Below are 14,265 nucleotides of genomic sequence, written 5' to 3'. Positions count from 1 at the left end.
TGTGAGTTGATATGATCATCCAATTCAACCTTTATTCTTACTAATTTTCTGGTTCTTGTAAATTAATTTTAGTATCATTTAATTTGATTAGATCTAAAAATAATTATATATTTTAGTACCAACGCATCCTCTGAATACACCGCCGTCGAGGAGAAACTGCTGGCTCTCAAGCTCCACAAGAAAGGGAGAGGCATTGTAGATTTTGAAGTCTCCCAACCTGTTTGACGACAAGAGACGAAGGGAATTCAAGTATTGTGAAACAAATTCAAGTATCTAAGGGAATTAAGATTCCCTAAAGAATGGCGAAAAGAAATCCGCCAAATGTTCGACAAAAATCCCACAAGAAAGGGAGAGGCATTGTAGACTTTGAAGTCTCCCAACCTGTTTGATGACAAGAGACGAAGGGAATTCAAGTATTGTGAAACAAATTCAAGTATCTAAGGGAATTAAGATTCCCTAAAGAATGGCGAAAAGAAATCCGCCAAATGTTCGACAAAAATCCCACAAGAAAGGGAGAGGCATTGTAGACTTTGAAGTCTCCCAACCTGTTTGATGACAAGAGACGAAGGGAATTCAAGTATTGTGAAACAAATTCAAGTATCTAAGGGAATTAAGATTCCCTAAAGAATGGCAAAAGGAAATCCGCCAAATGTTCGACAAAAAGCCCACAAGAAAATAACTTCTTTTATCATACCGGGACTCCATCACAATCACTTTTCAAAGAAAACCCACAACGAAGAATGAAGAAAAATGTAAGAAAATCAGCAAAATCACTGTCGTCTTCTTCGTGTGATGGCTTATGGGGATTTAAATACATGTTAGGTTGAATTTTAGATGAGCGTATTTTTGTAAATACAAAGTTATAACATAAACATTTTATAAACTCTAAATCACAAACTCACGAGTAGCAATAAAAAAACAATCTGAAGTCCAGAACAGATAAAAAGAAAGTAAGAAAGAAAAGTTGATAATACATGTTTGTCTTGAATCAACTTCTCCTCTGTGTTGGAGTAGCTCTCTTCCTTGTCTTCTTCTTCTTCTTGTTCTTCTTGTATGTGTATCCAACGCCAAAAAAGAATTCCACCAACCATCTTGGCCTTCCAAATCGAATAATGCAACAACCAATTCCAATTCCAACTATGAGTCCATTTCCATATCCCATCACCACACTTCTCCAACCAAATCCATCAATTAATCCATACTCATCTTCTTCTTCTTCTTCTGGCTGCATCTGTCGCCCATTCTCCTCATTGCATTTTCTCGTCAACGGGACTCCACACAATCTCAAGTTTCCGATGTATGAATCATTCTCAAATGTGGAAAACTGATTAGATTGTGGTATCTGCCCCACGAGATCATTCATTGAAAGGTTTAATTTCTCGAGAAATGTCAACCTCGTCAAATCACTTGGAATTCCTCCATCCAATTTGTTCGATGACAAGTCCAATGATTCAAGCACACTTATATTTCCAAGAGATGCAGGTATGTGTCCCATGAGATTATTGTGGGACAAATTCAAGTATCTCAGAGAATTCAGATTACCCATGGAATTTGGAATACTCCCAGAGAATTTATTGGAGGAAAAGTCAATAGTTGTAAAGGTTTTCAACAATCTCTTCTTCAATAATTGATTCACACCTTTCAAGGTGATTCTCATCTCCAAATAATATAGAAAGGTGCAATCATCATCACTTGGTGTTAGATTTGTTTTTCTCATCTCCAAATAATATAGCAAGGCGCGATCATCATCATCATCATCATCATCATCACTTGGTGTTGGATTTGTTTGATTTTCTTTCACATCCATCATTGCTCTGAAATTCTTGAAATATTTTTGAGGTAGAGACCCCACAAATTCGTTCTCTGATATATCTAAAACTTGCAACTTAGGAAATGGAAGGTTGCTTCATGAAGGCAGCGACATGTTACCATCAAACTTGTTAGACTTCAAGACGAGCACTCGAAGCTGAGGAAGAGCTTCCATCCAAAACGGAAATTTGTCTTGTATTCTATTATTTCCAACATCGAGGCCCTTAAGACTTTTGCAATTGATTAAGGATTTAGGCAAATTTCCTTGCAATTTATTACCACTCAAATTGATGGACTCAAGAATACACCCTCTCATAAATATTGATGGAATAGGGCCACTAAAGTGATTTGAATTTAAATCAAATATGACCAAAGATTTGCTCAAGTTTCGAAAGCATTGCGGAATTGACCCTTCCAAACTGTTATTTGAGAGTAGAAGAATACCAAGGGATGTCAAGTTGCAGATGGAGAATGGAAGCTCACCGTTTAATTTGTTGGATGAGAGTTTTAATGAATATAAATGTGGTAAATTTGGAATTGAACCAGAGAGGTTGTTGTACGACAAGTCGAGATTAACCAAACTGATCATGCTTCCCATAGACACAGGAATAGAACCTTCTAGTCTATTATATGCCAAAGACAAATAAACCAAATTGATCTGCAACTTTCCGATATTCCTGGGAATTGACCCTGACAACTGATTCATTGCTACATTTATATAGATCGCTGCTCCTAAGTTACTCATCTCTAGAGGTAGTGACCCATTTAATGAATTTGAGGATAAGTCTAGAATGATCAAATCTTTTAGGCCCCATAAGCTTGATGGTATGCTAGAATTCAAAATGTTGGAGCCTAGATGAAGATTTCTTAAAGAAGAGACATTTCCCAGACATTTAGGAATTGGGCCTGAAAATTGATTCTTGCTCATAACTAAAGTATCGAGGCTGAATAGATCACATATAGCATGTGGTATTGAGCCTCCCAACTTGTTATGAGACAGATTTAAACCTTGAAGTTCATGTAAATGGCTTATAGTTAGTGGAATATTACCAGATAGCTCATTCCCAGATAAATCCAGTACCATCATATTGCTTAGATTGCCTATTTCAACAGGAATGCTGCCACTGAATTTGCAGTTCTTGGCATAGAATATTGAAAGCGAGGAAGATAAGTTCCCGGCAGAAGCTGGAATGACACCATTTAGAGGATTATCACCAAATGACAAATGAGTTAGAGACTTGCAATTTGTCAATGAAGTAATGAAGGAAGAAGATGGTGGCTGGGTAAGATTGTTGTTGTTCAGTTCAAGAAGTTGGAGAAGTCTTAGGTTGCCGAGATGAGTAGGTATATAACCACTGAATTTGTTTACAGAAAGTGAGAGAATTGTGAGTTGAGAACAGTTAGAGATGGAGTTGGGTATTGCTCCACTGATGGAATTATTGCCAAGATAAAGTTCTTCGAGAGAGGGAGAGGCATGGCATAAATGGGTTGGAAGAACCCCTAACAGAGCATTGCCGACAAGTGAAAGAATCCGAAGAGTTGAAACGTTAAAGAGCTCATGTGGAATTGAACCACTCAAGCTGTTCAAGTCTAATGCTAATGTCTCCAAACGGTAAAGTTGGCCAAATTCAGTGGGAATAAGCCCTGCAAAAGATGAGAATTACTCTATTGTACCTGTTAAATGGTTTTCCTGGAGTTGTAACTCTGTTAGCATGGTAATATTCCCGACATCCCTTGAAAGGTTCCCCGTGAATTTGTTGCGCCCTAGATTTATGTTTTGCACAGAAGACATATTCGTGAAAATATTGAAATCAATTGAGCCCACAATCTCATTATTTTCAGCACCAAAAGTAACCAGACTTTGAAGATGGCCAATCTCATGTGGTAGTGTTCCTGGCAAAAAAAGTGTGATGAAACTAATAAAATCTCATTTACACAAATTTATGTGATAAGAACTGTTGGAATTGTGTTAAAAATGAAAGTGGGGATTTTTGTCCCACATTGGTTGAGCTATCAAAGTAGGTGGAGACCCTTAGGCTATTTAAGGAGTTCCAAGGTCTTTGATACAATTGCACCAATCACTACCTTTAGTCTTGTGATTACTTCTAGTTTGAAATTCCTTGCTCTTTGTTTTAGAGGGGTGAGAGGTTTTCAAAGGCTTGTAAGAGTGTAGTGGTTGTGAGTCGAGAGGGTGAGAAATACTGTGTGATTGTAGAAATTTATCATATAGTAATTTTTCAGTGTGTCGTGGTTTTTCTCCGGATTTGGAGTTTCCACGTTAAATTCTTGTGTTGTTAAATTGTGTCTAGTTTTTTATTCTTATTTCTTGCTTCTACCAAGTTTGGATGGGGAACTGATTTCCCAACAATTGGTATCAGAGCCTGGCTGAGGTCTCTTGATATTCCAAGTATGCTCTGTGGTTGCAGCATTGTCTGATCTTCCACATCAGAAAGGATTTCTTGAGAAAGATCCGGGCGGGGTGTCTCTTGCGAGACGACTGTTCATTTTGGTGGAGAAGCGGTACGTCAAGTCTACTTCAAGTCCAAATGAAGTTCGACGTGGAGAAATTCGATGGAATAATAAATTTTGGCTTGTGGCAAGTGCAAGTCAAAGATGCGCTGATACAATCTGGGTTACACAAGGCCCTGAAAGGAAGACCGGGTGCAGTCAAAAAGCCCAGTGCAGATGATGACGCAAACAACAAGTCCGGTATGAGTGATGAAGATTGGGAGGATCTGGATCTGAAGGCGGCAAGCACAATTCGTCTCTGCTTGGCCAAGAATGTACTTGCAAATGTACATGGGATTTCGAGTGCGAAGGAGCTTTGGGAAAAGCTGGAAGCTCTGTACCAAGCAAAAGGCATCTCGAATCGGTTGTATTTGAAGGAACAATTTCATACCTTACGGATGGATGAAGGTGTGAAGATTTCAGATCACTTGAGTATTCTCAATGGCATTATCTCTGAACTGGAGAGTATTGGAGCGGAAATTGAAGATGAGGATAAGGCGTTGAGACTCATCTTGTCTCTTCCACGTTCCTATGAACACATGAAGCCAATATTAGTTTATGGGAAGGAAACTCTGGTCTTTGCTGAAGTCACGGGCAAACTTCTTTTGGAAGAAAGAAGGCTGATGAGTGAAGGACGTCCTTCATCGGAAAATTCAGCAATGGTGGCCTTTAGCAGAGGGAGGAAGAAAGACTCCAAGGGCGTTGTTTGTTGGAGGTGCGGAAAACCCGGCCATACGAAGCGAAACTGTCCAGGTGGAGCTCGTCAAGGTGGAGCGGATTCGGCAGAAAGCTCCGAACAAACAGCTAACATCGTGTTTGATGATGTCCTTTGAGGACATGAATATCCTTATGGCATGTCCAATGGCCATGATAGAGGATGTGACGATGTTAGTTGGACCACATGTGCATGGTTTTTTGGCATGGATGCAGGTGTGTGGTGAAAAGTATGTCGATGGCTGATGACTTCTAGGAGGGCCAAAAGCTAGAAGGTTGCACCAAAAATTTCAGCAAGGTTTTTTCGACATGTGCCGAAGTAAAATTCTTAGAATGGTTTATTCTAAGTGTTCTACTCATTTGGTGGAGTAGGTTTATTCTCTTTTGAGGATGATGGTTCTTTGTGATAAGAATCATAATTGTCGGTGAAGACAATGGCGTTTTTTCTTTCATTTTTAACAAGGTGGAGATTGTTGGAATTGTGTTAAAAATGAAAGTGGGGATTTTTGTCCCACATTGGTTGAGCTATCAAAGTAGGTGGAGACCCTTAGGCTATTTAAGGAGTTCCAAGGTCTTTGATACAATTGCACCAATCACTACCTTTAGTCTTGTGATTACTTCTAGTTTGAAATTCCTTGCTCTTTGTTTTAGAGGGGTGAGAGGTTTTCAAAGGCTTGTAAGAGTGTAGTGGTTGTGAGTCGAGAGGGTGAGAAATACTGTGTGATTGTAGAAATTTATCATATAGTAATTTTTCAGTGTGTCGTGGTTTTTCTCCGGATTTGGAGTTTCCACGTTAAATTCTTGTGTTGTTAAATTGTGTCTAGTTTTTTATTCTTATTTCTTGCTTCTACCAAGTTTGGATGGGGAACTGATTTCCCAACAAGAACTTGAACCATACCATTCAAATTGTTACCACCAAAATATAGAATCAGTAGAGATGTTAAGTAACCGATTTTTGAAGGTATCTCCCCACTAAAAGAGTTGTGAGAGAGGCTCAAGAAATGGAAGATTACGGCACATGTCTGTTGGAAGATTTCCACTCAGTTCATTGTCTCTCAATGCTATAACTACAAGGGTCGAGATGTTGAATATGGCTGATGGTATAGCACCGGAGAGATGATTGTATTCAATATACAGAGTTTGTAGACTTTGAAGTCTCCCAAACTCTTTTGGAATTTCTCCACTTAGAGAATTGAAAGATAACTCAAGAAATTGTAGGTTTGTGAGGTTTGAGAGCGATTTTGGGATGGAACCTATGAAGCTGTTGTTGCTTAAAGACAAATACTCTAATTTTGGTAACTGACCCAACATCGGAGGGATGTCTCCAGTGAAGTTGTTGAGTCGCAGAGATATGAACTTCAAACGGCGAAGGAGAGACAGTTGGTGTGGCAAATCTCCATAGAAAAGGTTGTTGGAGAGGTCGAGGGAGACGAGGAAGGAGAGGTGGCCGAGCTGCGGTGGAATGGTGGCGGAGAGAGCCATGTTGGAGAGATTCAAGGCAGCAACTCTGTGATGGCGCAAGCTGCAAGTGACGCCAATCCAGGTGCAGACGGAGGTGGAGTTGGTCCAATTAGTTGCAAGTAAAAGAGATGTATGTTTGAGTGAAAGAAGGGAAGTTTGATCAGTTGCAAGGCTCAGAGGTTGTTTGGCTTCAGAAGAAAGCATTGGGAAGGTTATGGTGATTAGGAATGCATACTGCAAAATGCAATAAAGCTTTTTCCCCATGGCTGCAAATTGTGATTGTATTATGATAATGAAGTCGCTAATAACTGCAAGCTATATACACAAATATTACAAGAGTTGAGAGTGTTGATGGTGGGTGTTGCTTTTCATGTGTTTTTTGTTTGTTGTACGTTTTTTCCGTTTGAGTCAAGTCCTCCTTAGATCTCGGCACCAATCACTTATAATGGCGCTGCTTTCTAATTGGTGATTGCAGATTTGCATCGGACGGCTGTGGGTTGGATCTTGGGGAGTGGCGCTGAATCTGGGCCGTTGGATGTCATGTTCCATTTTTGCGACCACATATGATATGAATGGATCAGTGCCTTATCGCTTGGCACCATATGGAGGCCCAGTCATCGGCCCAAAAGGAGTAACAAGTCCAATTAAATAAATAAAAAAATCGATGGGCTCGAAATAGAAGAAAAATCATAAGGCCCAATTAAAATAAGGGTAATTTTAAATACAAACCCCAATTTTTTCACTATAGCCCTTTATTTTAAAAAAATTATAAAAATAATTATGATTGTATTGGTTTATCCTTACAACTCCTAAATTAAATTTTCAACATACAACTTATTATAATAGCCCCTAAAATTCACGTCTTCTATTATCTGCTTCATGTTTTGGTATATTCTTCCACAACAGAGCACAATATTTCGACTATCAGCAAAGCCTAAGAAAAATGTAAACAAAATAGAAAAGTGCTGAGAATTAATTTTTAGTATCAAACCTCCACCCATATCTACAGGTAGGGCTGTAAACGAGCCAAGCTACTCGTGAGCTATTCGACTCGATAAAAGCTCGATCGGTAATGTAATGAACAACTCGTTTAGTTAAACAAGTCAAGCTTGAGCATGACGATACTCGGCTTGTTAGCTCGTGAACAAACTCGTTAGTGATTTACCTTACAAATGTAAGATTATTTATTAAATGTCTTACTATATTTTATACTATAATTATTAATATTTGGATTAAGTATCCAATTAACATAATTTATTTACAAGAAAATAGAAATATATTATATTTTTGTGAATAAAATAACTTATATATTTAAAAATTAACTTATGTATTAGGAAAATAATTAAAATTTTAAATAAAAATTTAAATTTAAAAAGCTCGATTAGGCTTGGCACTGTATTCGACTCGATTAAAGCTCAATCGATAATTAAGCAAACAACTTGATTAGCTAAACGAGCCAAGCTTGAGCAAGACACTCATCGGCTCGATTACACCCCTATCTACATGACAATACAAATAACAATTTTTTAAATCATAAAAATAGGTGAGAATCAAGAACAGTACCTTTTTCTTTTCTTTTCTTTTTTTGCACATGAAAATGAGAGTTTGCCAGCATTTGATGTCTGCTACTATTAGAATACTTATATGAACTCATGCATGAAATGCATGCATGCGGTGTGAAGGATACAACAACTCAGCTACAAGCCACGTGTCAAGTAGTTTAGCATTAGTTTAGCATTCAGCTTTTTTGTTGTAACCATCATCTTTCTTCTCTATCTCTTGTATATATAGATAGCTTCTCCCTCATGTACAGTTGGTTTTCAATGAAATCTCAGCTCATTTGTTTCTTCTTTCTAAAGCCTAGCTTATCTCAACATGGTATCAGAGCTTAATTTTTTTTTATGAAGGATTCAATCAGTGTCTGCAAATCGTGTGGTGATTTGTTGTTTGCATCTCCCCAAACTGATTTGCTCCTTCGTTCGATCCTATCGCCATGGCTATGGCAACCAATTTTTTTCCGCTCGAGTGCTTCAACTAAAAAAGATGCTCCCTTCACAGAAAAAAGGATCATTGAGTGTTGATGATTACTTTCTTCGAATGCGTAGCTATGCTGACCAATTGAGTGCTGCAGGACATCATATTCAAGATGATGAGCTAGACGATTATATTCTCAATGGATGAGAATATGGACCTGAATTTGAAGCGAATTGAGCTAAATATAATACGAATACTATACTCTGCTCAAGATTTCATATTGAAAATGTAATGAAAATGCACTCAAAATTCTTGAAGTTGTATTCACCAGAAAAGATGAGTGATTGCATGGCTGATATATTCTTTGAGGATTAGTGCAACATGGTTGGTGGCTGATTGACATCCTAAGGGTGGCTGAATAACCAGCTAGAACTACCTCAATATGGCTGAGGCTGCAAATTTGCAGTAGAGGAGAGCTGCTGATGGGAAAGTGAGCTGTTGGCAGTTGGTGTAGTAGGATGGTAGGGAGTAGGAATATTGAAAGTTGATTGTAAGTGATAAAAGGTTGAGGTGATCAATGAAATAAAATCCTTCTGTGTTTGCCATTCTATATCTCATATAATACTAATATATTCGGGTATGCTAACATCGCACGTTTGTAATTGACTATTCTAATAAATCTCGTATTACAATATATGTTTTCCTGTCTTACCAAAATCGATAGACTGCAAAATAATTCTAAATTAAATCCGAAGATTTAATTCGCTTTGCTGTTATAATATCTAGATTAAGTCCACTTCTCAAGCCGGAATAAATTCACGACTTAACTAATAGTGATAATAAATAGAAATAAAATTTCTATCAACAAACTATATAACATGACTTTGCTAAGTCAGTTATATATTTGGAATAAGAAAACCTAACAAACCCTTGAAAGCACAAAGTCGCTAACTAAGGGCTGAGCATCATTAAAATCTTTCTGGCGAAAATCCAATGGAAAAAACATCAGAAAAGGGAAAAGAGTATTCGTCTATTACAACGAGAAAAAAAAAGCAGAAACAAGAAGAACAAATTAATAATGATAGCAAAAACCAACAAAGGACCAAGCCAAATCTTCCATTCATTATGTCATCCACCTCACCACATGCCTCATCAAAGCCACCAAACGAATAAGACATCATTAGCTAACTTTGCGATACAAATTTGGGATATGAATATCCTTTTGAACGGTTTCCTCAATCAAGGGAATAGCATGAGTCCACCAACCAGTCGGAGTATTTGGATTTGCCATAATGACAACAACTTGGTTCCCTTCACGAAAGATATGTGAAACACAAATATCATTGGGAAAATCAATAAATCATAATAGACAATATTATCTTAGAAATAACCTAGAACTTTGAAATAGCTTACTTGAATCTCATTGGGAAAATCGATGTTTGATTTTCTGCAACTCTGCATGTGCTTGTTTCATGTTGATTCTATCCCCGGGAGAGTCGGCAGAGCATTTCAAAGCCAATTCGAGTATGGATGATACACACTTCATATTCTTGTCAATCATTTCTTCCTCCAAATTCATGACTAAGTTGGCATCTATCACTTCATCTGAAAGTGAGATTTCTACCCATCTCTTTAAGCTCATATCTCCGCAAAACATATCATCACTAGGCCTTTTTCTTGTAAAAGTTTCAATCAACATCACCCCGTAGCTATACACATCACACCTTGTTGAAACTAGCCCTTCCAAGCCATACTCTGGAACAACAAAAATCATCATGTATGCAGTAAGGAAGACACAATAATTAATTGATTGAAAGTTACGTGCAATAAAAATATTTAGAGAAACTTCACCTGGAGCGATGTAACCCAATGTTGCTAGCGTGTTGGTTAACACAAAGCTATCTCCATCGCATAACAACTTGGCTATCCCAAAGTCGCTTACATGGGCAACCATGTCTTCATCTAACAACACATTACTAGGCTTCAAGTCGCTGTGGACAATGGGCATTGAATAACCGTGGTGAAGATACTCCAAAGCAGATGCAACATCAATCATTATATTCAATCTTTCCATCATATTCAAGCAATAGTTATGGGAATATAACCATTTTTCAAGATTTCCCTTTGGCATATATTCAAGTACTAATGCCTTGAACTCTTCATTGGAGCAACTGCTTATGACGCTTGTCAGATTCCTGTGTCGAATGCTACGTAGTATCTCACATTCGACATCGAATATTCTTGAAATACCTTCTAGCTGCATATTAAACACTTTGACAACGATATTCTTCCCATTATTAAGAATTCCTTTATAAACAGAACAAGAACTCCCAGTGCCAAGTAAATTGCTTTCATCGAATCTTTTCGTTGCTTGCAGCAGTTCATAATAAGAGATTCTTTCCGGCACAATGAATATCAACTCATCAACTTCTCCAGTTGTCTTAACTTTCCTTTTGTTTCGGACAATTATAAAGGCCAGAGCAACAACCGAGATGAAGGCCACAACCCCGAAAACAATAAATGAAGCTCGTTCCGCCTTCTTTCTCTTTGATCCGTGATTAGAAATTGAAGAGCAAATTTGGACATGGAACTTGGGGATTCCACACAATGCCTCGTTACCCTTAAAATAATCCATAGTGAAGTTTCTAAAAGAACCACCGCTAGGAATTTCTCCACTTAAACTATTGTAAGAGACATTAAAGTAGTCGAGGTGTTGAAGTGCTTCTAAAGACTTTGGAATTGAACCAGAGAGGTTGTTGTGCGACAAGTCGAGATATGCCAAACTGATCATGCTTCCCATAGACGCAGGAATAGAACCTTCTAATCTATTATTTGCCAAAGACAGATTAACCAAATTCTGCAACTTTTCGATATTCTTCGGAATTGACCCCGACAACTTATTCATTGCTACATTTATATAGATCGCTGCTCCTAAGTTACTTATCTCTTGAGGCAAGAACCCATTTAATAAATTTGAGGACAAGCCTAGATAGATCAAATCTTTTAGGCCCCATAAGCTTGATGGTATGCTTGAATTCAAAATGTTGGAGTGTAGAAGAAGATTTCTTAAAGAAGAGACATTTCCCAGACATTTAGGAATTGGGCCTGAAAATTGATTCAAGCTCATAACTAAAGTGCCGAGGCGGAATAGATCACATATAGCATATGGTATTGAGCCTCCCAACATGTTATTAGATAGATATAATCCTTGAAGTTCATGCAAATGGCTTATAGTTAGTGGAATATTACCCGATAACTCATTTGCTGACAACTCCAATGTCATCAAATTGCTTAAATTGCCTATTTCAACAGGAATGCTGCCACTGAATTTGCAGTAGCCGGCGGCGAATGTTTGAAGTGAGGAAGATAAGTTCCCGACAGAAGCTGGAATGACACCATTTAGAGGATTATCACCAATTAACAAAGCAGTTAGAGACCTGCAATTTGTCAATGAAGTAATGAAGGAAGAAGATGGTGCCTGGGTAAGATTGTTGGTGGACAGTCGAAGATCTTGAAGAAGTCTTAGGTTGCCGAGATGAGTAGGTATATAACCACTGAATTTGTTTAGAGAAAGTGAGAGAATTGTGAGTTGAGAACAGTTAGAGATAGAGTTGGGTATTGCTCCACTCAAGGAATTTCCGCCAAGAAAAAGTTGTTCAAGAAAGGGAGAGGCATGGCATAAATGGGTTGGAAGAACCCCTGACAGAGCATTGCCGGCAAGTGCAAGAAACCGAAGAGTTGAAATGTTAAAGAGCTCATGTGGAATCGAACCACTCAAGTTGTTCCAATCTAATACTAATGTCTCCAAATGGTAAAGTTGGCCAAATTCAGTGGGAATAAGCCCTGCAAAACATGAGATTTCAAAAACACATATTGTAGCTAAACAGACAATTTACATGAAAATTACTCTGTTGTACCTGTAAAATGGTTTTCACTGAGCTGTAACTCTGTTAGCATGGTAATATTCCCGACATCCCTTGAAAGGTTCCCCGTGAATTTGTTACGCCATAGTAATAAGGTTTGCAGAGAAGACATATTCATGAAAATATTGAAATCAATTGAGCCCGCAATCTTATTCCATGCAGCACCAAACTCAACCAGATTCTGAAGATGGCCAATCTCATGTGGTAGTATTCCTGGCAAAAAAAGTGTCATGAAACTAATCAAATCTCATTTAATACCCAAATTTATGTGATAAGGAACTTGAACCATATATACCATTCAAATTGTTAGCACCAAGATATAACTCCCGAAGAGATGTTAAGTAGCCGATTTCTGAAGGTATCTCCCCACTAAAAGAGTTTCCAGTGAGACTCAACACCTCAAGCCGTGAACATTGGGATAGATTTGTGGGAATCGCGCCACTCAGCTGATTGAAAGAAAGATAAATCCCAGCAAGAAATGGAAGATTACGGCACATGTCTGTTGGAAGACTTCCACTCAATTCATTGTCTCTCAATGCTATAGCTACAAGGGTCGATATGTTGAATATGGCTGATGGTATTGCACCGGAGAGATGATTAGATTCAACATACAGAGTTTGTAGACTTTGAAGTCTTCCCAACTCTTTTGGAATTTCTCCACTTAGAGAATTGGAAGATAAGTCAAGAAATTGTAGGTTTGTGAGGTTTGAGAGCGATTTTGGGATGGAACCTATGAAGCTGTTGTTGCGTAAATTCAAGTACTCTAATTTTGGTAACTGACCCAACATCGGAGGGATGTCTCCAGTGAAGTTGTTGAGTCGGAGAGATATGAACTTCAAACGGCGAAGGAGAGACAGTTCCTGTGGCAAATCTCCATAGAAATGGTTGTTGGAGAGGTCGAGGGAGACGAGGAAGGAGAGGTGTCGGAGCTGTGGTGGAATGGTGCCGGAGAGAGCCATGCTGGAGAGATTCAAGGCAGCTACTCTGTGGTGGCGGAAGCTGCAAGTGACGCCAATCCAGGTGCAGACGGAGGTGGAGTTGGTCCAATTAGTTGCAAGTAAAAGAGATGTATGTTTGAGTGAAAGAAGGGCAGTTTGATCAGTTGCAAGGCTCAGAGGTTGTTTGGTTTCAGAAGAAAGCATTTGGAAGGTTATGGTAATTAGGAATGCATACTGCAAAATGCAAGAAAGGTTTTTCTCCATGGCTGCAAATTGTGATTGTATTATGATAAGTTCCTAGCTAATAAATGCAAGTTATATACACAAATATATTACAAGAGTTGAGAGTGTTGATGGTGGGTGTTGCTTTTGATGTGTTTTTTGTTTTTTGTACGTTTTTTCCGTTTGAGTCAAGTCGTCCTTAGATGTCGGCCCCAATCACTTATAGAGACTGAGACGAAAAGGAAGACTTGAGGTTGAGACAAATTCTTGAATAATTTTATTCAACTACACATGGATTACACATGGATTGCAATGGCCAGAATTTCAAATTTACGAATCATAACATTGAATTTGCATTCATTCATAAAGTTTGGGGCCAATCTATATATATATATATATATATATATATATAGGAATGGGATCATATAGATCCCAATGCTTATAATAGATCCCTAGATCCAAATCTTGACCACACATTTATGACATGTGGCGCATCAAGATGGTGACACGTGGCAAGGATTCCAAGGCAAAATCTGGAGGGGTAAAATTGGAATGTAATTTTCGGATTTAATAATTAAAAAAATATATATTTTTTTAGATTTTCTCAAAATAGATATATTTTAGATGCATACAGTTTCACACAAAGATGCATAAAGTTTTCACATGAAATGCATAACTTTGAACAGAAAAATGCATTTAATTTTTCCAGTTTTGGT

The 14,265-nt window shown here is 38.0% G+C and overlaps 5 protein-coding genes across 5 annotated transcripts in view; all 5 read right to left on the bottom strand.

Annotated features, from left to right (window-relative positions):
• LOC131015234 (probable glycosyltransferase At3g07620) overlaps positions 1-14,265 on the bottom strand; it is a 1,181,237-nt gene that overhangs the window by 861,698 nt on the left and 305,274 nt on the right. The window lies entirely within an intron of this gene.
• LOC131019110 (receptor-like protein 43) lies at positions 989-1,807 on the bottom strand. Its single transcript, XM_057947793.1, has one exon. It carries the CDS (start codon positions 1,805-1,807, stop codon positions 989-991), a length of 819 nt encoding a protein of 272 aa, XP_057803776.1.
• LOC131019109 (receptor-like protein 12) lies at positions 1,907-3,601 on the bottom strand. The gene is made up of 2 exons (XM_057947791.1): positions 3,484-3,601; positions 1,907-3,405 (listed from the first exon to the last, which is right to left on the bottom strand). The coding sequence occupies exons 1-2, from the start codon at positions 3,599-3,601 to the stop codon at positions 1,907-1,909; spliced, it is 1,617 nt and encodes a 538-aa protein (XP_057803774.1).
• LOC131019108 (receptor kinase-like protein Xa21) lies at positions 6,004-6,756 on the bottom strand. Its single transcript, XM_057947790.1, has one exon. It carries the CDS (start codon positions 6,754-6,756, stop codon positions 6,004-6,006), a length of 753 nt encoding a protein of 250 aa, XP_057803773.1.
• On the bottom strand, positions 9,887-13,591 carry LOC131019107 (receptor kinase-like protein Xa21). The gene is made up of 4 exons (XM_057947789.1): positions 12,685-13,591; positions 12,384-12,602; positions 10,318-12,309; positions 9,887-10,221 (listed from the first exon to the last, which is right to left on the bottom strand). The coding sequence occupies exons 1-4, from the start codon at positions 13,589-13,591 to the stop codon at positions 9,887-9,889; spliced, it is 3,453 nt and encodes a 1,150-aa protein (XP_057803772.1).

Source organism: Salvia miltiorrhiza, chromosome 3 (genome assembly GCF_028751815.1).
Source record: "Salvia miltiorrhiza cultivar Shanhuang (shh) chromosome 3, IMPLAD_Smil_shh, whole genome shotgun sequence".
NCBI classification, from domain to species: Eukaryota; Viridiplantae; Streptophyta; class Magnoliopsida; order Lamiales; family Lamiaceae; genus Salvia; species Salvia miltiorrhiza.
This window is presented reverse-complemented; position numbering and strand designations above follow the sequence as displayed.